This window comes from Gymnodraco acuticeps, unplaced genomic scaffold (assembly GCF_902827175.1).
Source record: "Gymnodraco acuticeps unplaced genomic scaffold, fGymAcu1.1, whole genome shotgun sequence".
NCBI classification, from domain to species: domain Eukaryota; kingdom Metazoa; phylum Chordata; class Actinopteri; order Perciformes; family Bathydraconidae; genus Gymnodraco; species Gymnodraco acuticeps.
The window spans coordinates 431,997-450,395 of record NW_022991375.1 but is presented as its reverse complement, the minus strand read 5'-3'; the positions used below and the strand labels follow the sequence as shown (position 1 = coordinate 450,395).

The 18,399-nt window shown below is 40.1% G+C and overlaps 1 protein-coding gene across 1 annotated transcript in view; it reads right to left on the bottom strand.

The window, feature by feature from the left end:
• The window catches only part of LOC117563045 (growth factor receptor-bound protein 10-like), a 55,544-nt gene extending 37,574 nt beyond the window's left edge, over nt 1-17,970 (bottom strand). Inside the window, exons 1-3 of the mRNA XM_034241179.1 lie at nt 17,731-17,970; nt 15,005-15,111; nt 9,953-10,046 (exon numbers count right to left, since the gene is read on the bottom strand). Coding sequence (XP_034097070.1) covers nt 9,953-10,046; nt 15,005-15,055 — 145 coding nt within the window. The 5' untranslated portion in view covers nt 15,056-15,111; nt 17,731-17,970. The remainder of the gene's footprint in view (nt 1-9,952; nt 10,047-15,004; nt 15,112-17,730) is intronic.
• Nucleotides 17,971-18,399: the final 429 nt, after the last annotated feature.

The window sequence follows — 18,399 nt, the reverse complement described above, 5'->3', positions numbered from 1 at the left end:
CAAAAATCTATATAACACTACAACAACAAAAAAAACGCATAATAGGGCCTCTTTAAGCCTTTTAGTCGGTTTACTGAGCAGCTCAATTAATGAACTTTATTCAAGTGAAGCAGAGCAACTCTGGAGGAAAGCAAATGAGAGTCTTCATTTTAATTAATTATTATTATAATGAAACAAAACATAACATCAGATACAGTATATTGGCTGGCCTACATGCTGATGACATCATGATCTGTGTCAAGAAACATGTCATCAGAAAATGAAAAAGACAGGCCAAAGTGAAGGGCAGGTAACCTGAGCCGGGCATGATCTAAATAAAAAGCTCGTCCGAGGGTGATGTGATGTCTCTCTGGTGAGTCAAAACGAAACAATAGCTTTTTCACTAAAGTCATTAATCAATGGTTTTCTACAAAACACATTATCAGGGAATCAGGAAGATGGATGGCTGCAAGAAAAGCTGAACAAGTCACCTTGAAGACGTTTGATGGATTACTTGTATCAATGCTGCATCAATTGAACTGACACATCTCGTTCATAATTTAATTAATTTAATTTAATCGTTTATTTACCAGGGACAATGCACAGTAATGAACACTTAAAACATTCAAATGTGTCAAGCGTAACAGTGCCAGATTTAGCTTTGAGCTCATTTCCATCTGCAGTCCCTCACATAAAACATTGATACACACACCGTTTTCTTACATCTTACATTCGAACATTCACTACACAATAACAAAAGTTACCTCTTTCAGCGCATGCAAATTAATTTCCCTTGATAATGTTGTAAGAACTGCACGTGATCTACATATCTGAGAATGTGGACATTGTGAAAATCTACCCTCTTAAGTGTAGCCTTTACATGGTTGTTATTTATTATAAAATGTATATTTTCTAAGGCTAACAATAATGTTACATTATGGTAAGCCCTCCCTCTTTTTCATAGCATGCAGCCAATGAGGTACGTTTTGTGTCTGTTTTTATTTCCTGTTATTTACTTTTTACGTTTTTTGCCATGAATGCTACTCCATGTGAAACATTGTCCCATTTTGTGTCGTTTAAATTGTGTTTGTGTTTAGTTTTCACCGTGGATTTGTTAAGAGAGACATTTAATATTTCTACTCCAATACAATCCAGTGGGAAATATTATACCTTTTGCTACTTTCATTTATTTAAGCCTTTTTTGCAGGTTTTTTATTCTGAAAACAAATGTAACGAGGATGTATTATGATAGGTTAAGTTACCAAGATGTATATAAAATGTTAATAATAAGCCCTTCCTTAACCTTCAGCAACAGATTAAACACATTGACGTCAATGACGTGTCACTTAATACAATCCAGTTCTGTAGGATACATGATAATGAAATGGGCTATTCTGTATAATTAATACTTCATATGTTGATGGTAATGTTTTGAGCTTTTCCTTGAGTACATTTTTGAATGGTGGACTTAAACGTATAACATAGTATTTCCGTAGTATTGCAACTTCTACTGAAGTGCAACACCTAAGTAGCTAACCCTCAGTTACTCACTCGATATGCTGTAATCGCCATTGTGATTGTATGCAATGCAGTGTATGAGATATTTATGATAAGCATGACTTCCTCAACCTGACTCAGCAACTTATCCTGCAGTTAGTGCTTCTTCATTTCCCATTATCAAACTTATAGCTACCACAAACTGGAAATAAAATTGCTGCAGTCAATATGTTATTATACAAGTCATATAAAGTGCAATTCATTTAAGTGCAAGTGTTTCCAGGCGAGAGAACCCTCCCTCTGATCCACTGTGATGTTGTGTCACTGTACTCCAGTATCAACCTGCATACCTTACACTATCTCCCCCCCTGCCCCACAGACCTTTGGCCTACATACCATAAACTCCCCTCTGCACGGCACTGACCTACAGGCCGATATAAACACTACCCTAACCCCCGTTCACGTGAAGCCATATTTGACACTCTTGCAGCAGCATGACCACCAAACATCAGCAGAGCAGACAATCCAATAAACCATCGAGCCAAGGGAGCGAAAAGAACATTTGGAGAGCCAGAGTTTACTCCGTCTCCTTTCCACAAATTGGCAGATTTCCAAAAAGGATTCCCAAGGTTTTCCACGACAGCTGAAGGGTTTTCTTGGAATATATTGGGAACAGGCCAACAGGTGTGTGTGTGTGTGTGTGTGTGTGTGTGTGTGTGTGTGTGTGTGTGTGTGTGTGTGTGTGTGTGTGTGTGTGTGTGTGTGTGTGTGTGTGTGTGTGTGTGTGTGTGTGTGTGTGTGTGTGTGACTCTTACAACCTCAGATCCAGTGCCTGGATACGGTTCCTGAGGCTGGAAAAAGGAGTCTTTTTTATTATGGTCCTTGGTCTTGGAATGACCTTCAATCAAGCCTAAAACTGAGGGCACTTGTCTCAATAGCATGTTTTAAGTTGAATTTGTCTGAAGTCCTTTCCACCAGCTGCTCTTGCAGTAATAAGTAGTGCACCTTTCTTACTCTCCTAATGTGCACAATGTAGTGACTGCTTTTTCGTCTTTTGTTTTCTTAGTTATGTTCTCTGTATTTATATGTGTGTGTTATGTGTTATGTGTAACGTTGCTGCCTTCTTGGCCAGGTCAGCATTGAAAATGAGGTTTTATCTCAATGCTTTTTTATCTGGTTGAATAAAGGTTAAATAAAAAAGTGTGTGTGTGTGTAGGGAAAATGCTGAGCAGTGCAACAAAAGGTGGAAGCGCCCTTTAACCCCTCCATCTGGAGACCAGAGCCTAAAGCGATGAAGGGAGACAATGTCCTAGATGGAGATCAGTGACGTGCGGTGAGGTTCATGGCTGGTGAGGCACTGACTTTTTCAGATTCAGATTTACAAATATTATATTTTGACCGTAATCGAAATGTTCGGTTATTTTCAAAAGCTTTTTTAGTCTGATGCTTCGATTCATTTTAAACAGACCGTTCAACAAAAGGATACCCAAAATCTAAATATTGGATTGTTCTTTCTTAGTAAGATCCCATGTTCATTACAATGGTGGTCTTACCTCAGGGTTGCCAACTTTGGGTACCTGGCTGGAGTGAGATTTTGATATCATGGGTTTAATTACATATGCGCACGAAATGACTGCTATCGTGTCAGCAGCAGGACCTTAGCATAGCCTATATATAGGATATATATACAATATATACAAATACACAATATTGGACACAGACTATAAAAGGCACAAAGTTTCATTCACTAATGAAAGTCAAACACATGTTTGTTTCCACTGTTCCTGTCGCGATAAGCAATGAATTGACGTATCGTACGATAAATAAAAATGAACTCGATAAATTGCCATTTACATGAAGATGTGACTAGCAGTTTGAAAGGATGTACTTGAATTATTATTATATATTATCATTATGTCAGTGGTCTAAAATGGTCATACAACGGTGCCGACAATATTATCGTTTATCGCAATAATTTCCGGGAAAATGTATCCAACAAAATTAATTATCGTGAGAGCTATACATGAAACACACACACACACAAACAAATCTACAGACTTACTCCAAACTGCCAAATATATTAATTAACACACTCTCACTCTCATATACTCTTTGACTCTATTTTGGCCTAGTAGAACAATAAGCAGCAGACTTTTACTTTGTTATCATTTCTACTGGTTCTTAGATCTGAGCATGCGCAATACGGGTCGGCAGTTGCGAGAGAGTATTTTTGTTGGGTAATCTATGGTAGGGCTAACCCATACAGTGGTGGGGCTCAAGTCAGTATTTGCAATGTAATTACATACACGCTCCCCTTGACAGTGAAACGCCACGCGTGAGGTTTAGATTATTTCCCTGTCTCAATCCAAATTGAACTGTATGAAATAAAAAGGCACATTTGTCTTGTAGTAAATAAAAAGGGCGACCTGGAGCCAATCCTGCAATTTCCCCACTGGTGAAAGAGTTGACATGCTGAAAACCCAACCCCTGCAGGGGGGTCTGGGGGGATTCTCCCCCAGGAGATTTTTTTTGTTTTAGTTTTGAAATAGGTTACTAACATAAAATACACATTCTGGTAGCCTACTCTCTTGAGAAGAAAAATAAATAAATCTATTACTACACGACATATTTAAAAAAGTAATGCCATTTTAGTTTTTTGTTACTTTGTTCTGAAAACTGAACCTGCTGCTCCTCACAGAGAGAAGAGGGAAGAGGCTGTGTGAATTACTTTACATTGTGGATAAGGGTGGATAGGCCCCATTGTTCTTTGTGTCAAAATGAAAGACAGCCCACACACACCTATCCAGGGACGTGCACAGACATTTGGAGGGGCTATTGCTCTAAACTGGAAAAAGGGCCTCCCCCCGAAAAAAAAAAACATAAGACCTTTTTTTAATGTAAAAGAAACCAAATGATTATTACATCAACTAAATTGAACATCTCATAACAAAATAAGCTAAGGCGACTACTTGCATTCGGTGACTTAATTTCAAAAATGAAAATCAGGGACATTTTTTGTTTTGCGGTCCATATCTCATTAAAATATCTAATGTTAGTAACTATTAAAGACAAAATGGGGACAATTCTGTTCTAATGTAGTTTGACCATTGTAACTGCTGTGCAGTCCAGACATACTGATAGAATAGGGCCTCTAACCAGGGGTTAAATTGGGCCGGGGCTGTCCAGGGCTGTCCGGGGCTCAGCCCCGGCACATAGGACGATGCTCTGACATCATCGCCCTCGCTCATTTGTCATTTGTTTAAGCCATAATGTCAAAACATCTCTCTTTCTTAATATAGACTTTATTTAGGGTCGATATGTGTTGACTTTAAAATTTAAAATAGCAGATCTCTGTGACAGGATATCGTTTTTCCGCTTAGTGAACGTGTGTCTCTGCTCCGATCAGGAGCTGCAGCACCGTGGCTCCTTCGTGCAGAGAGTCTGCAGCGGTGTGTGTGTGTGTGCAGAGAGTCTGCAGTGGTACCGCCAAACCCCCGACCCGTCTTGTAACACGGAGCCCGTTTCCTACACCATCAGGGCCGGTTCTAACCAATTTGTTGCCCTAGGTGAGATTTTAGCTGGCGCCCCCCCCTGCCAGAAAATCGTTCAGTAGAACAAATAAAAGTATCCAAGGAATACACAATAGAATATATAAAAAATAAATGAAAAATCTCTACAAAAGACCAATGCACTACAAAAACAGAAACGTATTGACATAAGTCATATTTTAATTGGGGTGAGGACATCACATCCTCTAGGGGGGTCCGGGGGTATGCCCCCCCGGGAAGAAATGTTTGAACATTTAAAGTAAAATTCTTCAATCTGGTGCACTTAAGAGCACACATTACTAGAGACCTGATCTAGGGGATACAACTCTAACGGCCCGTCCACACAGCGGCGTGCGTTGAAGCTTGCCGGCGGGCGTGTCTGAAACTCGACCAACAACCAATCACATGAATCTCCCGCCCCTGACATACAAGCAGCGGTTTGATTGGCTAGAGCTTGTACTGGCATATGATTCGATTGGCTGACGCTTCTGCCGTGGCTTCAAAACTTGAACATTGCTCAACTTTTGCAGCGAGCCACGCCAGCAAAGTGACGTCACCCCATTCAAAGTGAATGGTGAAGCTTTCAACGCACGCTGCTGTGTGGACGGGCCGTAAAACACCCATAGGAAAAAGATTGGTTTACATTTTAATAATCAAATAAGTATGTGAACATAACCAATAACCTACCATAGCCAATAGCAAATAAATGCAACTTATTTTATTTTTGTTGTTCATTCATATCTTATTTTACCTAGTTAACATTTATTTATGCATATTTTTGTATCTCTCAAGTTTTAAACAATATTTTTGGTTTACTGTCCTATAGTATACATTGAAATGATTTCAAACCTGTTTACCCCAATAATTATAAAAGAGTGCCTTGGAAATATGTGTTTACATAAATTGCATTTATCTCTCTCGCTCGATCCCACACCCACTTTGGCTGTGAGCTGCGGACGCCTGATAAGCCAACACCCCCCACTTTCATCAATTACAGCGCCCATCGTACGGGGCAAATGAAAAGTGTAACCCGGGGTGAAAAGGGTGTTACCTTGACTTAATTATGAATGCTGTTACATCAAGGCCGAAAATTAGGATGAGCGCAAACAGTCAAAATGTTTTTTTCCCTCCCAGAGCTGCCAGCGCAGCGCCCCCCCCCAGATCTGGCGCCCTAGGCGACCACCTATGTCGCCTATGCCAAAAACCGGCCCTGACTTAACCTAACAACTTATTTAATTTGTTTTCACAATTACTAATGTCATGTTTTTTTTTATTCTTGAAGAAAATGTCTTTTTTTCTGGCATTCTTCCAGGATTAACAAAAATAAGAATAACATTGCGAACAATCTTTGAAGTAAATGGCTGTTGTTAAACGCTTCCCACATTTACTTCAATCGTACAATAGAAAAGTTAAAAGTACACAAGGAATACACAATAGAATATATAAAGAATAAATGAAAAATCTCTACAAAAGACCAATATACTACAAAAACAGAAACGTATTGACATGTTGGTAATATACATCAAAAAGGCTTCAAATGTATTCGGTATTGTATGAACATGTTTGAATTGGGGTGTGGACGTCACATCCTCTAGGCGGGACCGGGGGTATGCCCCCCCAGGAAGAAATGTTTGAACATTTAAAGTAAAATGCTTCAATCGGGTGCACTTTGAGCACACATTGAGACCTGACCTAGGGGGTACAACTCTAAACACCCATATGAAAAAGATTGGTTTACATTTTAATAATCAAATAAGTATGTGAACATAACCAATAACCTACCATAGCCAATAGCAAATAAATGCAACTTATTTTATTTTTGTTGTTCATTCATATCTTATTTTACCTAGTTAACATTTATTTATGCATATTTTTGTATCTCTCAAGTTTTAAACGATATTTTTGGTTTTCTGTCCTATAGTATACATTGAAATTATTTCAAACCTGTTTACCCCAATAATTATAAAAGAGTGCCTTGGAAATATTTGTTTACATAAATTGCATTTATCTCTCTCGCTCGATCCCACACCCACTTTGGCTGTGAGCTGCGGACGCCTGATAAGCCAACACCCCCCACTTTCATCACTTAAAGCGTCCATCGTACGGGGCAAATGAAAAGTGTAACCGGGGTGAAAAGGGTGTTACCTTGACTTAATTATGAATGTTGTTACATCAAGGCCGAAAATTAGGATGAGTGCAAACAGTAAAAATGTTTTTTTCCCTCCCAGAGCTGCCAGCGCAGCGCCCCCCCCCCCCCCCCCCCCCCAGATCTGGCGCCCTAGGCGACCGCCTATGCCGCCTATGCCAAGAAGCGGCCCTGTACACCATGCTAAATATGTCTGCATAAAGCTGAGTTATGATCGGTCATAATAACACAGAATTTGGTGATGATTAAATTGTTTACAGTGAGATTTACTCCCATACTTTTGGCCATACTCACGCAGCCCTACAAATGAATTGAGATTTCCAGACAAATGTTCTTTAGCAAGTGTGCAGAGCAGTGTTGATTTAAAAAAGCAATTTGAAGGTTGGATATTTGTAAACCTTTTTTTGTGTATATATATATTCATAATTTAAGATGTAAATGAATTCCAGTTTATTTGTAGTACTTTCTATTTTTATTTTTGACATTTGGTGGCATCAATGTCTGCATTTGATACAGATAATGGAGCAGTTGCTTTAGGGCCACAGTGTAGGCCTATATCCCTTAAGGTCAAACAATGAGATCCTCGATCATGTTGATTCGGCCACAACAGAAAAAATAAAAATAAACTCTCGCTCTCTCCAGAGGGGCAGGTCAGCCAAAAAGGCCAAACGGGCCGTTGCCCTGGCAACATTAGCCCGTACCTGTGCACGTCCCTGCACCTATCAATCATCAAACCGTGGGGTCTTATTTCATTACGTGTTGATTTCTATCAACACGTAATGTTGTATCGATGTATATAGAGATGTACTACAGCAAAAGTATTCTCCGTCGGGACTTCCTGGAACAACACCACGCCGTTATCTTGATTCTGATTGGCCAGAAGACATTATCAAAGATGTTCTATTGAGAAGACGATCACTACCTGACAAAAGTTTTCAAAACCGTTTCTAGTCTTCGGTATTCTTGTTTTTGGCGTGAGAATAGTTTGGGCAGCGTGAGAGCGTGAGATTGAGAGTGAAAGCGTGTGTCACACGCCAGATGCGTGAGAGTTGGCAACCCTGTCTTACCTTGACTTGAAGATGAAGTCCATGCTATCCTTCTGGACAACAATCTCCATTACATTTTTGTAAAATTCCTCCTTATCTTCCTCTAGTTTCAAAAGTCTAGTTTGTTGTTTGTCTACTGTCCCTGCGTAGAATAACAGTAGCAACAAGAACCTGTGGGCTCACTTGCGCCCCCTTCAGTGCGGCAGAGGTTATGGCTGCCTCTCCTGGTGCTTTTTTCATTGCCGTTGTATGATGAGACCAGCGAGCCTACATATCATATATACGTGAAATAAGTTATTTAGAGACTATGGATGGCGAGGATAAATGTAATAAAGGGATCTACAAACATTACATTGGTGACATACAGTGAGATGGTATCAGGCATGCCCTTAGGGCCTGCTTTCCAGCCAGTTTCTGTGGGGTGACGCATTCTGAGGTGAGGCAGAGCTCATCTGTGCCTCACCTCACCCCACAGTAACTGGCTTGAGCGCGCTCACAAAATAAGTGCCCGCGTTAAATTAGTGCCCGCGCTCCAGCAAGTTACTGTGGGCTTACCTGAGGCAGAGCTCGTCCCTGCCTCACTCCTCATCGCTCCCATGTAGGAGTTGAAGCGGAGCTCGGCCAATTTGCTGATTTTGACTATAAAAAGCGATTGGAATCATACATAAATCACACTTACAACACAGATCAGTGGAGACATGTTATTATTATTATTATTATTATTATTACTATTGAGTTTTTCATGTTTTTCCGTTACATTGGAGTATGACAGGTGAGGCTCTGCCTCCCCTGCCTCCCCTGACTGCACGTTGCTGATGGAGATCGAGATAGAGGAAGTGAGAGGGGATTCTAGGAAAAGAAAAGTTGGCGAGAACATGAGAGATCCCATAAAGAAGGAAATTAGTGAAATATGGATAGAACTATGTCATGCATAAATCTAAATATCACGTACTTTCACATATAGTGCGGAGTGATTGTACTGTATAGAGAGTAGACACACCATAAAGCTTATAAACGGACATCGGATGATTATTTATCTGTGTTGAAAGATGATTTAGATGTTCTTAGGCGTTAGATAAACAGATTTCATCGTGCATCCTGGGAAGAATAATTACTGGCCATCGACCAATACCAAGTGTTTCCAAAAGAAATGGCTCGATTCATTCAGAGGTGGGTAGTTTACCTAAAGATAATATATCAAAATAGGCTTATTTACCGATACAATAATTAATATTAGGGCCAGTGCATGTGATCATGGTCGTTGCTTACAAGGCACAGAACTATAGCTTTCACGATGATAGTACCTCGTGTTTTAAAGCTGCTTGGGTCCAGGTGGAAAAAAAATCATGCAATTTTAAGTTTGTTCATCACATTTTATAACACAAGGCCATCATTCCTCGTGTTATAAAATGTGATGAACAAACTTAAAATTGGTATCATGGATTTCTTGAATGAGAAGTTGTGTGAGTGTTTTCCCTTTTAGAATAAGAAAAATGTACTTGCTCCACTGCCTGGAGTTTATGATAACCATTGTTGCAGCCTAATACTGGTTAAATCTAGCCAAATATAAGTTGAAATATCTTATTAACAACAAGTTAGATATATTTTCTTAAAGTAAGAATACTTTTAGAAAAACATGCTTCCTCAGAATTTCCTTTTTTACATTGAAGTTTTTTTTATATTCATCCCTGAAAAGATCTGAAATACTGTAGGCTGGATGAGGAAAGGAGAGTTACCATGGTGATGTGGCAAGTTTGGATTGGCCGAGCGCTGGAAGCCTGGAACAATCAGCTCCTCAGTTCTACGAGAGGAAGTGCGGTCCATGCTTTCCTGAAAAAAAAGAAAAGAAGAAAGATTAAAAAAAAAAATATGGCGCAATAAAAACCATGCAGTGGGTTTAAAAGGCCAGATCATTTAGGGAAGGACAACGTTTCATTTTCACAGAGTTCAGAGGGTCAGACAAAGGGTGGATTCATGCCTCTGCTCTCGAGGAACACCGAGCTTCAATTTCAGAGACCGGTGACACTTTGACCCTGTTGCAGTGGGACTTTATGACTTTATGACTAAACAACCCCCACCCCACCACTCTCTCTTTCTCAGACACGTGCACACACACACATTTCAAACCCTCACATCAGATACTGAAGTGTGTGTTTAAACAAAATAACAGATCAATAATTTCAAGTGCGAAAACATACCAGCTTAGGCACACTTATACAATCTCAACCGTCTGGAGACGCACGCACACACTGTCAAATTCCTTTCACATTATCTAATTTGAAGCAGCCTCGAGGCAGGAAAGCTGCAGAGGTGATAGGGAGGGAAGAAAGCCAAACTAATTTCCAATCTTCCCCTTTTCCAGGAAAAAGAAGAACGACAAACCATTGCTTCCAGGAACTGCTCGTGGCCAGGGGTCTTGCTGTGCAAATAAACGTGCACACACACACACACATTGAAGCACCGCTCAGTGCTTCGAACACACCCACATGCAGTGAAAGATTTATAGCTATGAGAAGCAGCGGCCAAAAGCTTTCCAAGGAAGGCGACTTAGCTGCAGAGTGCTGACAAAGAAAGTCTGAAGGCTTCAGTTAAGGCTGACTAGCTAGAGGTACAACTTGCTCACAAAACTCCCCCTGATTTCTTACTCATCAATTTAGAGACATACATCATGCAAACAACAAGCCTTACTCCAAATCCACAAACAACTGGATTTCTGCTAAAACAGATGAGAAAACCTTGACTTAATCTCTTAAAAATCTGCCTAATCCACTACAAACCCAGAACATTTTATTTTAAAATTCTAGTGAACAACATTTTCTTAAAAGAAACCTCTTGGTATTTCACTTATTCGCTTATAAGCAATGAGCAGACTGTAAATGGGGGAATGAGCTAGCCTGAACTAATATACTTTTTCTAAATGTAATGCTTCAGCCATAAAGTTACAGCATCTTAATTAATGAGCAAATAATACCATACATACTGTTCCTTATATGCATGTTGTTTTTTGGATTTTAAGACACTATAAGCATTTAAGAGGTTATATTTTATTTTTGCAAACATTTCTGCCATCAGACCTGTGAGTCTGTCATTTCTCTTGCAGCACTATCAGCACTGGTTTTGGATTTACTTTCTTCTGGATATGAAGACTGTAATTGTGTAGACCAGATTGAGGCAGGACAGTGTCCTCGATGTAGTACAGATATCAGTAGCAGCAGTGTTAATATATAGCTACAAGTAAACTCAGGGCAAACTCCCTCCCCTCAGCAGCACTCGTGCAGTAAAAGAATCCGCTTCAACGGCTACATTCCTCATAAAAAGTTCATTGTGAACTCCCAGTAATGCACTTTCCCTGACTCTATGGCCTGAAGAGATGTGCACTGATGCTCCCTTAATGGGTCACTAGGTCTAAAGTGACAGGAACTGATAGCTTAAAGGATGGCATTGGTTTCTCAGTGAGAGCATATTCCAGATGTGGTATGTTTCGCACATTGTGCCAATAGTTATACACAGCATTCTTGGTATTACTACTCTCAAGGGTGCAAGCAGTACATGAACAAAGGCTTTCTTCTTCTTCTGCTGCTTCATGGTTTGTGAGTCAGTCACACTCGAGTCTTGTGTTTCACAGATGTAACCAATCTTTCAGTGAATTCTTAAATTCTAGACATTTTTAACTTGTTGTTTTCAATACTGTTCATTCCAGTCATAATTTCAGTTCACTAAACTGTGACCAGACAGAAAAGATTGACTGGTGAGTCAATATATCGATTTGTATTTTGTTGTATCCCAAAAAGGTATTAATATGATAAAATGATACAAGGCAAGCTTAAAATGAAGTACCATTTGTTGAATGTTTAACCCCCTAACCCTAACGTATCAAACAAGCTATAAAGCTTGTACATGGTTCTTTATCTAGAGTGTGTTAATGTGGTCCAATAATGTGTCAAGATTGTTTATGGTGTGCAATAAATAATATGTTGTTGAAGGTGAACAAGACCTGTGCAGCCATGCTTTTAGCTTTAGCACTGTGCATTTCTAAACAGAGTTGCTTTGAGCTAACTCCTAACGCCACCATGCTAACAAGGACAATGCTAACATGCTGATGCTAAGTGCAGGTATTCACCATATTAGAAGTAAAGATGATAAGATGATAAGTATTAAGCTAAAGTGATGGAGAAATCGAAACTTAAACCAGATGATGATGCTCAATGAAGTCAAAGGATGACCAAAGTTAGTAAAGGGTAGCTTAGGGGTCAGTGTCTGTAACCAGTTGTATGGCAATCCATCCAAAAGTTGTTGAGATATTTGAGTGTTGAACAAAGTGGTGGACCAATTGATTTACCTGACATTTCTATCCACAGAGCTGTGCCTCCAACACAACTCAAAATGATAAGTTGCACACATACTGCCCTGGTTAACAAGTTTCTTTATTTTTCTCTTTGATACCGCGCGTAGCCATCACTTCTAGTCCTCTTGGGAGACTTAAAACTTCAAAGACAGGCCAATGAAGATTGTGAAACGGTTGTTAAAGGGAGTGATAAGACATCTTGTTCTGAGTTGCTGGCCTTAAAAAATGTTTCCTCTTGCTTGTTCTATTTATCCGTAGGGCTGCTTGCTTTGATTCTCTATCCTGCAGAAACTTAAGAGTCATTTCCTGTGATTTTCTTAGATTTAAGCGAGTTATTTTCTTGTCCTCAAGGTCTGGACCAATGCTGTGGTTCTTGAAGCCAGCAGAAGTGGTTCTTTAAACAGATTGACACATTTGGATAGTCATGACTACTCTTGACACCTCTGCAAACATCTCCCCTTTCACTCTTCAGCCCATGGCAATAACATTGAGGTATTTCAACACACTTCTTCTCTGAGAACCAAAGGCTATTACATTACATTACATTACATTGCATTTAGCTGACGCTTTTATCCAAAGCGACTTACAATAAGTGCGTTCGACCAACAAAATACAAACTTGCTATGTTTCCTCGAAAGCATACTGTAAGTGCGAGCCCCAGTGTGCTCATTGCCTCGGCGATAACTGTGCTGACAACTGACCGCTGTAAAAATAGAAAAGCAAGACTGAAGTCCATGTCCTAACACACGCTCAGGTCTGTTGGCACCAACGCTGACGGTTTAATTTTTTGCTTGCTAAAGCTATAACTCAGATGAGTTTTGAGTCTGTGAACTGTGGTTTCTCAGTGCTCTGCTGTTCCTATGTATGCAAGGAATATATCTGGCGCAGATCCAAAGTTCTCACTAAGATAGACAGACAAACACACACACACACACGCTTTAAAGACAGGCCTTGAAAGCTGAAAATCATACCCGCCGTTAGGTATAGCGTTATATAACTTTGCAGGAAACTGAGCTCATTTGCTCCTTATCTACAGTATACACACACTCAACCTACAGTGACTGCCTACAGAGAGACTCCATGGGGTGTGGGTGTGTGTGTGTGTGTATGTGTGTGTGTGTGTATGTGTGTGTGTGTGTGTGTGTGTGTGTGTGTGTGTGTGTGTGTGTGTGTGTGTGTGTGTGTGTGTGTGTGTGTGTGTGTGTGTGTGTGTGTGTGTGTGTGTGCCATGCTGTTTCACATCAACTGGCAAGCTTTACATAACACACACAGACACAGCAATGTTGTAACCCACTTCTCTCCCTCTCCTCTAACTATCAAACTCTGTTTTTCCGCAGCAAGATTCAGGGTGGAGGAATGTTGTTTTCTATGGAGATTCAATTCACTATTCACTGCAGTCTTACTGGTGCAAAACCCTTTCCTGGAATCTAACGTGAACCAATCCAACTTCATTTCAGCTCAGCAGGGGGCTCAGCGGTCCCACGGTTTGGGTTAGCAGGGAAACACTTTTTTGGCAAAACCTCTACTAAGAGGAATAGGGCATCTGAGGCGGCGTCTCTTCCATCGTCCCATTGGTCCCAGTGAGATGTAATGCTATCATCCAATGCTCTCAGGCCTGTCACACGACAGAGCCAACAGCTTGTTATTGTTGTTTCTTTAGCGCTCTATTTATAGACCTTCACGATGCTTTTTAGCCAAATTCTTGAGGTTACTGGACGGTTGTAGAGGAGAAAATCCAAGCTGAGAAACAAAGGGCTCATTCTACGGGGGTTGCATAGAGGAAGTGGGTCTGTTGTGCTAAATGGATGCCATTTTTTACCCAACTAGGCCAGGAGTCCTTCACTGTGAAGCAAGTGGACTCACAAAGCCACATGTTGATACACTCACAGAGAGGTTTGTATAACCATCTCACTGCAATCTTTCCCTTAACAAAAACTTGAACACTTTTATAAACTAAAGATAATTTCAAACTCAAAGTTGCACTAATCAACATTTTGATATGAATTATAAGCGTAACATTAACACAATTATTAACTCACAGAACGTTTTTTTTTTAACCTGTTTTTTTGGTTTTCAAGTCCACAAATGTATTGTTTGACCCAAATCAAATCAAGTCATTACTTTGACTATCGATGAATTAGAAGGCCTATATAACTTGAGACATTTTCACGTGTTAACTACAGCGGCAAGAAGTGATATTAATAATGGGAGCCTTGATAGTGTGCATGCTTGTTTACAATTGGGAAAGCAAAAAGAAGTGGAGCCACTGTAAAAGTTAGAAGTTGCACCGGTGCATTCCCTGGTCAAATTACCCAAAGGAGATAGCGCTGCCTGCATGAGCCTTTCAAACTGGAGTGTAACTGTAACATGTTCTTGATGAATAAGCTCCCATCCACCAGTGAAAAGTATGCATACACACAGTGCAACGCTACACAATATTTACCTGGTAGTTCGGGTGACGTAAGAAGAAGTCAGGGCATCCCGCTAAGGCCATGGTGTTCTTCAGTATTCCCTCTGTAGGACAGGACAACCTCTGGTCTCACCAACACCCTGCACAAGAGGGGTGGATAAAGCACAAAAAACACACTCAATTTTCAAAGAGAGTAGACTAAATTAACTACAAGAGAAAATACAAACTCACAAAGTTGTTCTTGAAAGTTATGATGAGGCAATTCACAAAGACCTTTGTTTGTTTGTTTTTTATGTGTGTTTTCCAAGGATGAGTTGGGATGCAATATTATTTAATGACAACCATTTTTCATCAACTTTAATTAATGTATTTATCTTTTTCCTCATATGTTTTTTTTTATGTATGCTTATTTTTTGGCATTATTTCGTTTTTGGAGCAAGTTAATTTGTTTGGTGTCATGTTGACATTTTGAGTGTAATGTAATTAAACCACTACTGGTTTGGTAAACATAAAATTATATAATAAAAACAAAAAATAATCTGTGCTAAACACTTTGCAACAACCTTGTACAAACTGGTATGTATGGTCTGTCTAAAGAAAGAACACAAAACCCTATACCCCTTTCTTCGCTAAAGAGAAATCCAACCCTGCGAATGTGTGTGCGTGCATGGATGAACATGTGCATAGCAAATCCAATGTAAACACAGCCATTGTGTACGACACACACACACACATACACACACACACACAAGTCAGTTCCCAAACAAAGCCTGGGGCTTAAGATTAAATAAGAAACCTTCTCCAAGCTAGCAACACATGACCACCTGCAGACTGAGGGGAGGGGGGGTTGTGAACACACACCTCACACACACACACACACACACACACACACACACACACACACACACACACACACACACACACACACACACACACACACACACACACACACACACACACACACACACACACACACACACACACACACACACACACACACACCACACACACACACACACACACACACACACACACACACACACACACACACACACACACACACACACACACACACACACACACACTGAGGACAGCCTCTCTGCTGATAATTACACACTGCTTTTTCTTTTTTTCATTCTTACTGCAACCGGTGTTATATCTCACATGTTCTTCATTGGCCTAATGTGTGTGTTCACACCAATCAAACTGCTGGCCAAAAGGGCAAGCAGGGCTGATCGTAAGGGGCTAATAAGCCTGGAAGCAATGCCAAAGCTGCAAGTGCTTGACATTTGCTGACATTTGGGGTTCCTACTGCAGAGAAAGGGAGCAATTCAGCTTTACAGGTCAAACAGGGAGATCTAGGGAATTAAACGGGACATGGAGCAAGTTAATAATGCCAATTGCGTGTGAGTGTGCATGTGTGTGTGTTTCGATAGAAAATAGCTCACTCGTACAACTTCCCAAATACAAATAAGCTTAGATGCCGACATTGAGTGCATTTCAGCAGGGTTTTTTTTACGGATTATGACTTTATTTCCTCCAAACAAATAATACAAGGAATGCACAGCAATCTCTATAGTTCACAAGCTGTAATGCTATTCATCTGCACCTGTACTTCACACACAGTAGCATATTATTCCAGTCACAGCCTCTTAAAGGCATTGATTTTGCATGGTCCAAAACAGACCTGTAGTCTTCTTTATGCGCCAGGAAGGAAGGAAGGAGAAAGTCTGGCAGCGTGCAGGGATTAGCCTACATTAAATTACTGATAAGGGAGTTTTATGACAGACCATCAACAAAAACACACACACAGTCTCTCAGCTTATCCTCCTTGTTGCAGCCATTCTTGCTGGCCTTGTGCTGTGGGTTTAGATAGCTCCCTTACAAAGTAGCAATTAGTGTAACCAAAGCTACTGTGAGGATGTGAGACAGTCACTGCAGAGGCTTTGTGACACTGATTGAGCATCTAGTCACACTGGTGTGTTGAGGAGGAGTTGTGTCAATCTTCATAAAAACTGAACCCCCAATGCCACCATCACCAGTCTCAGTATTACTGCAGTGTTCAAACTACTCCAGCTGGGGATCGTCTTACAGTCAACAATGCTCTGTTGCATGCTCTGTATCATTTAAATGACAATATGTTTATGGGGTAGATTAGCTAAGGATGTTTGAAAGCTGTTTTACATATCTACACTGACTTTGTATATGCCACAGCTATACAAATGTAATGTAAGTGCAGTGATGTGAACTAACTACATATATTTAAGTACCGCACTTAAGTACAATTTTGAGTGTATTACATGTATGTAACACCTTTAGTAACTTTGCAGATTTGGATTAATGATGTGAAATAAAACCAACACATTAATAAGACTTTAGTTCCACCTGAAGTACATTCACAAGCTACCCTGCAGTATACAAAGTCACTAAAACTATAGCTGCACCTTTACCAGCTTTGATAACACTTAATAAAACATATCATATTATTCTGAAATGGACCAATGACTACTTTTACTTTTGCTACTTTAACTATATTTGGATGCATATACTTTTGTACTTTTACTTGAGAAACATTTTGAATGCAGGACTTTTACTTGTACCAGAGTATTCATACACTCTGGTACTTTTATTGAAGTACGCGATCTTCTCCCACCTCTGACTTTCATGAACACAACGCATTCTGTGAAAGGGTTCATTTTGTGAAACACAGAGACCACCGAAAACAGATGAGTTTACAAACAAATAACCAAAGGGCTTACGTGAATAAAAGGGCAGCACGCTGAAGAATCGCGTCCAGGACGCACGCGGAGCAGCACTTCGACTCTCCTCGTCTGGATCTTCTTACAAACTGTCCCCCACACACACAAAGAACCGTCCGCTGCTCTGTGGTCTGCACCTTGTTCTCCCCGGGGTGCTTTTCTTTCTCGCACACACACACACACACACACACACACACTCAAACACACGTACACACCCAAACACACGCACACATGCACTGCACTTTTCGACCAGCTGACTCTCTCTCTCTCTGAAGGAAACCTCCTCTCTCTGCGCCGCCCTATTCACAGCAGCACGCTGCAAAAAATGAAGTACTTTTTTTATGCAAGCTGGTTGTCAGTAGCCTATACACATCTCAACTGTTGCAAAGCAAATAAATAAGCAGTGATGCAATGTAGTGAAGTACATTTATTCAATTGTTGTATTTAAGTATTTAGTATTTACTTGTGTTTTTATTTCATGCTACTTTATACTTTTACTCTACTACAATTTGGAAGCAAATGTTGTACTTTTTATTCCACTCCATGTATTCGACAGAATTAGATACTATTTACTTTACAGTTTCGGATTATTACTTTTTACAAAATATAAATAAACTAAGAAATAAACCAAGATAAAATATCTATCAGTAGTGTTAAAGTTATTACAAG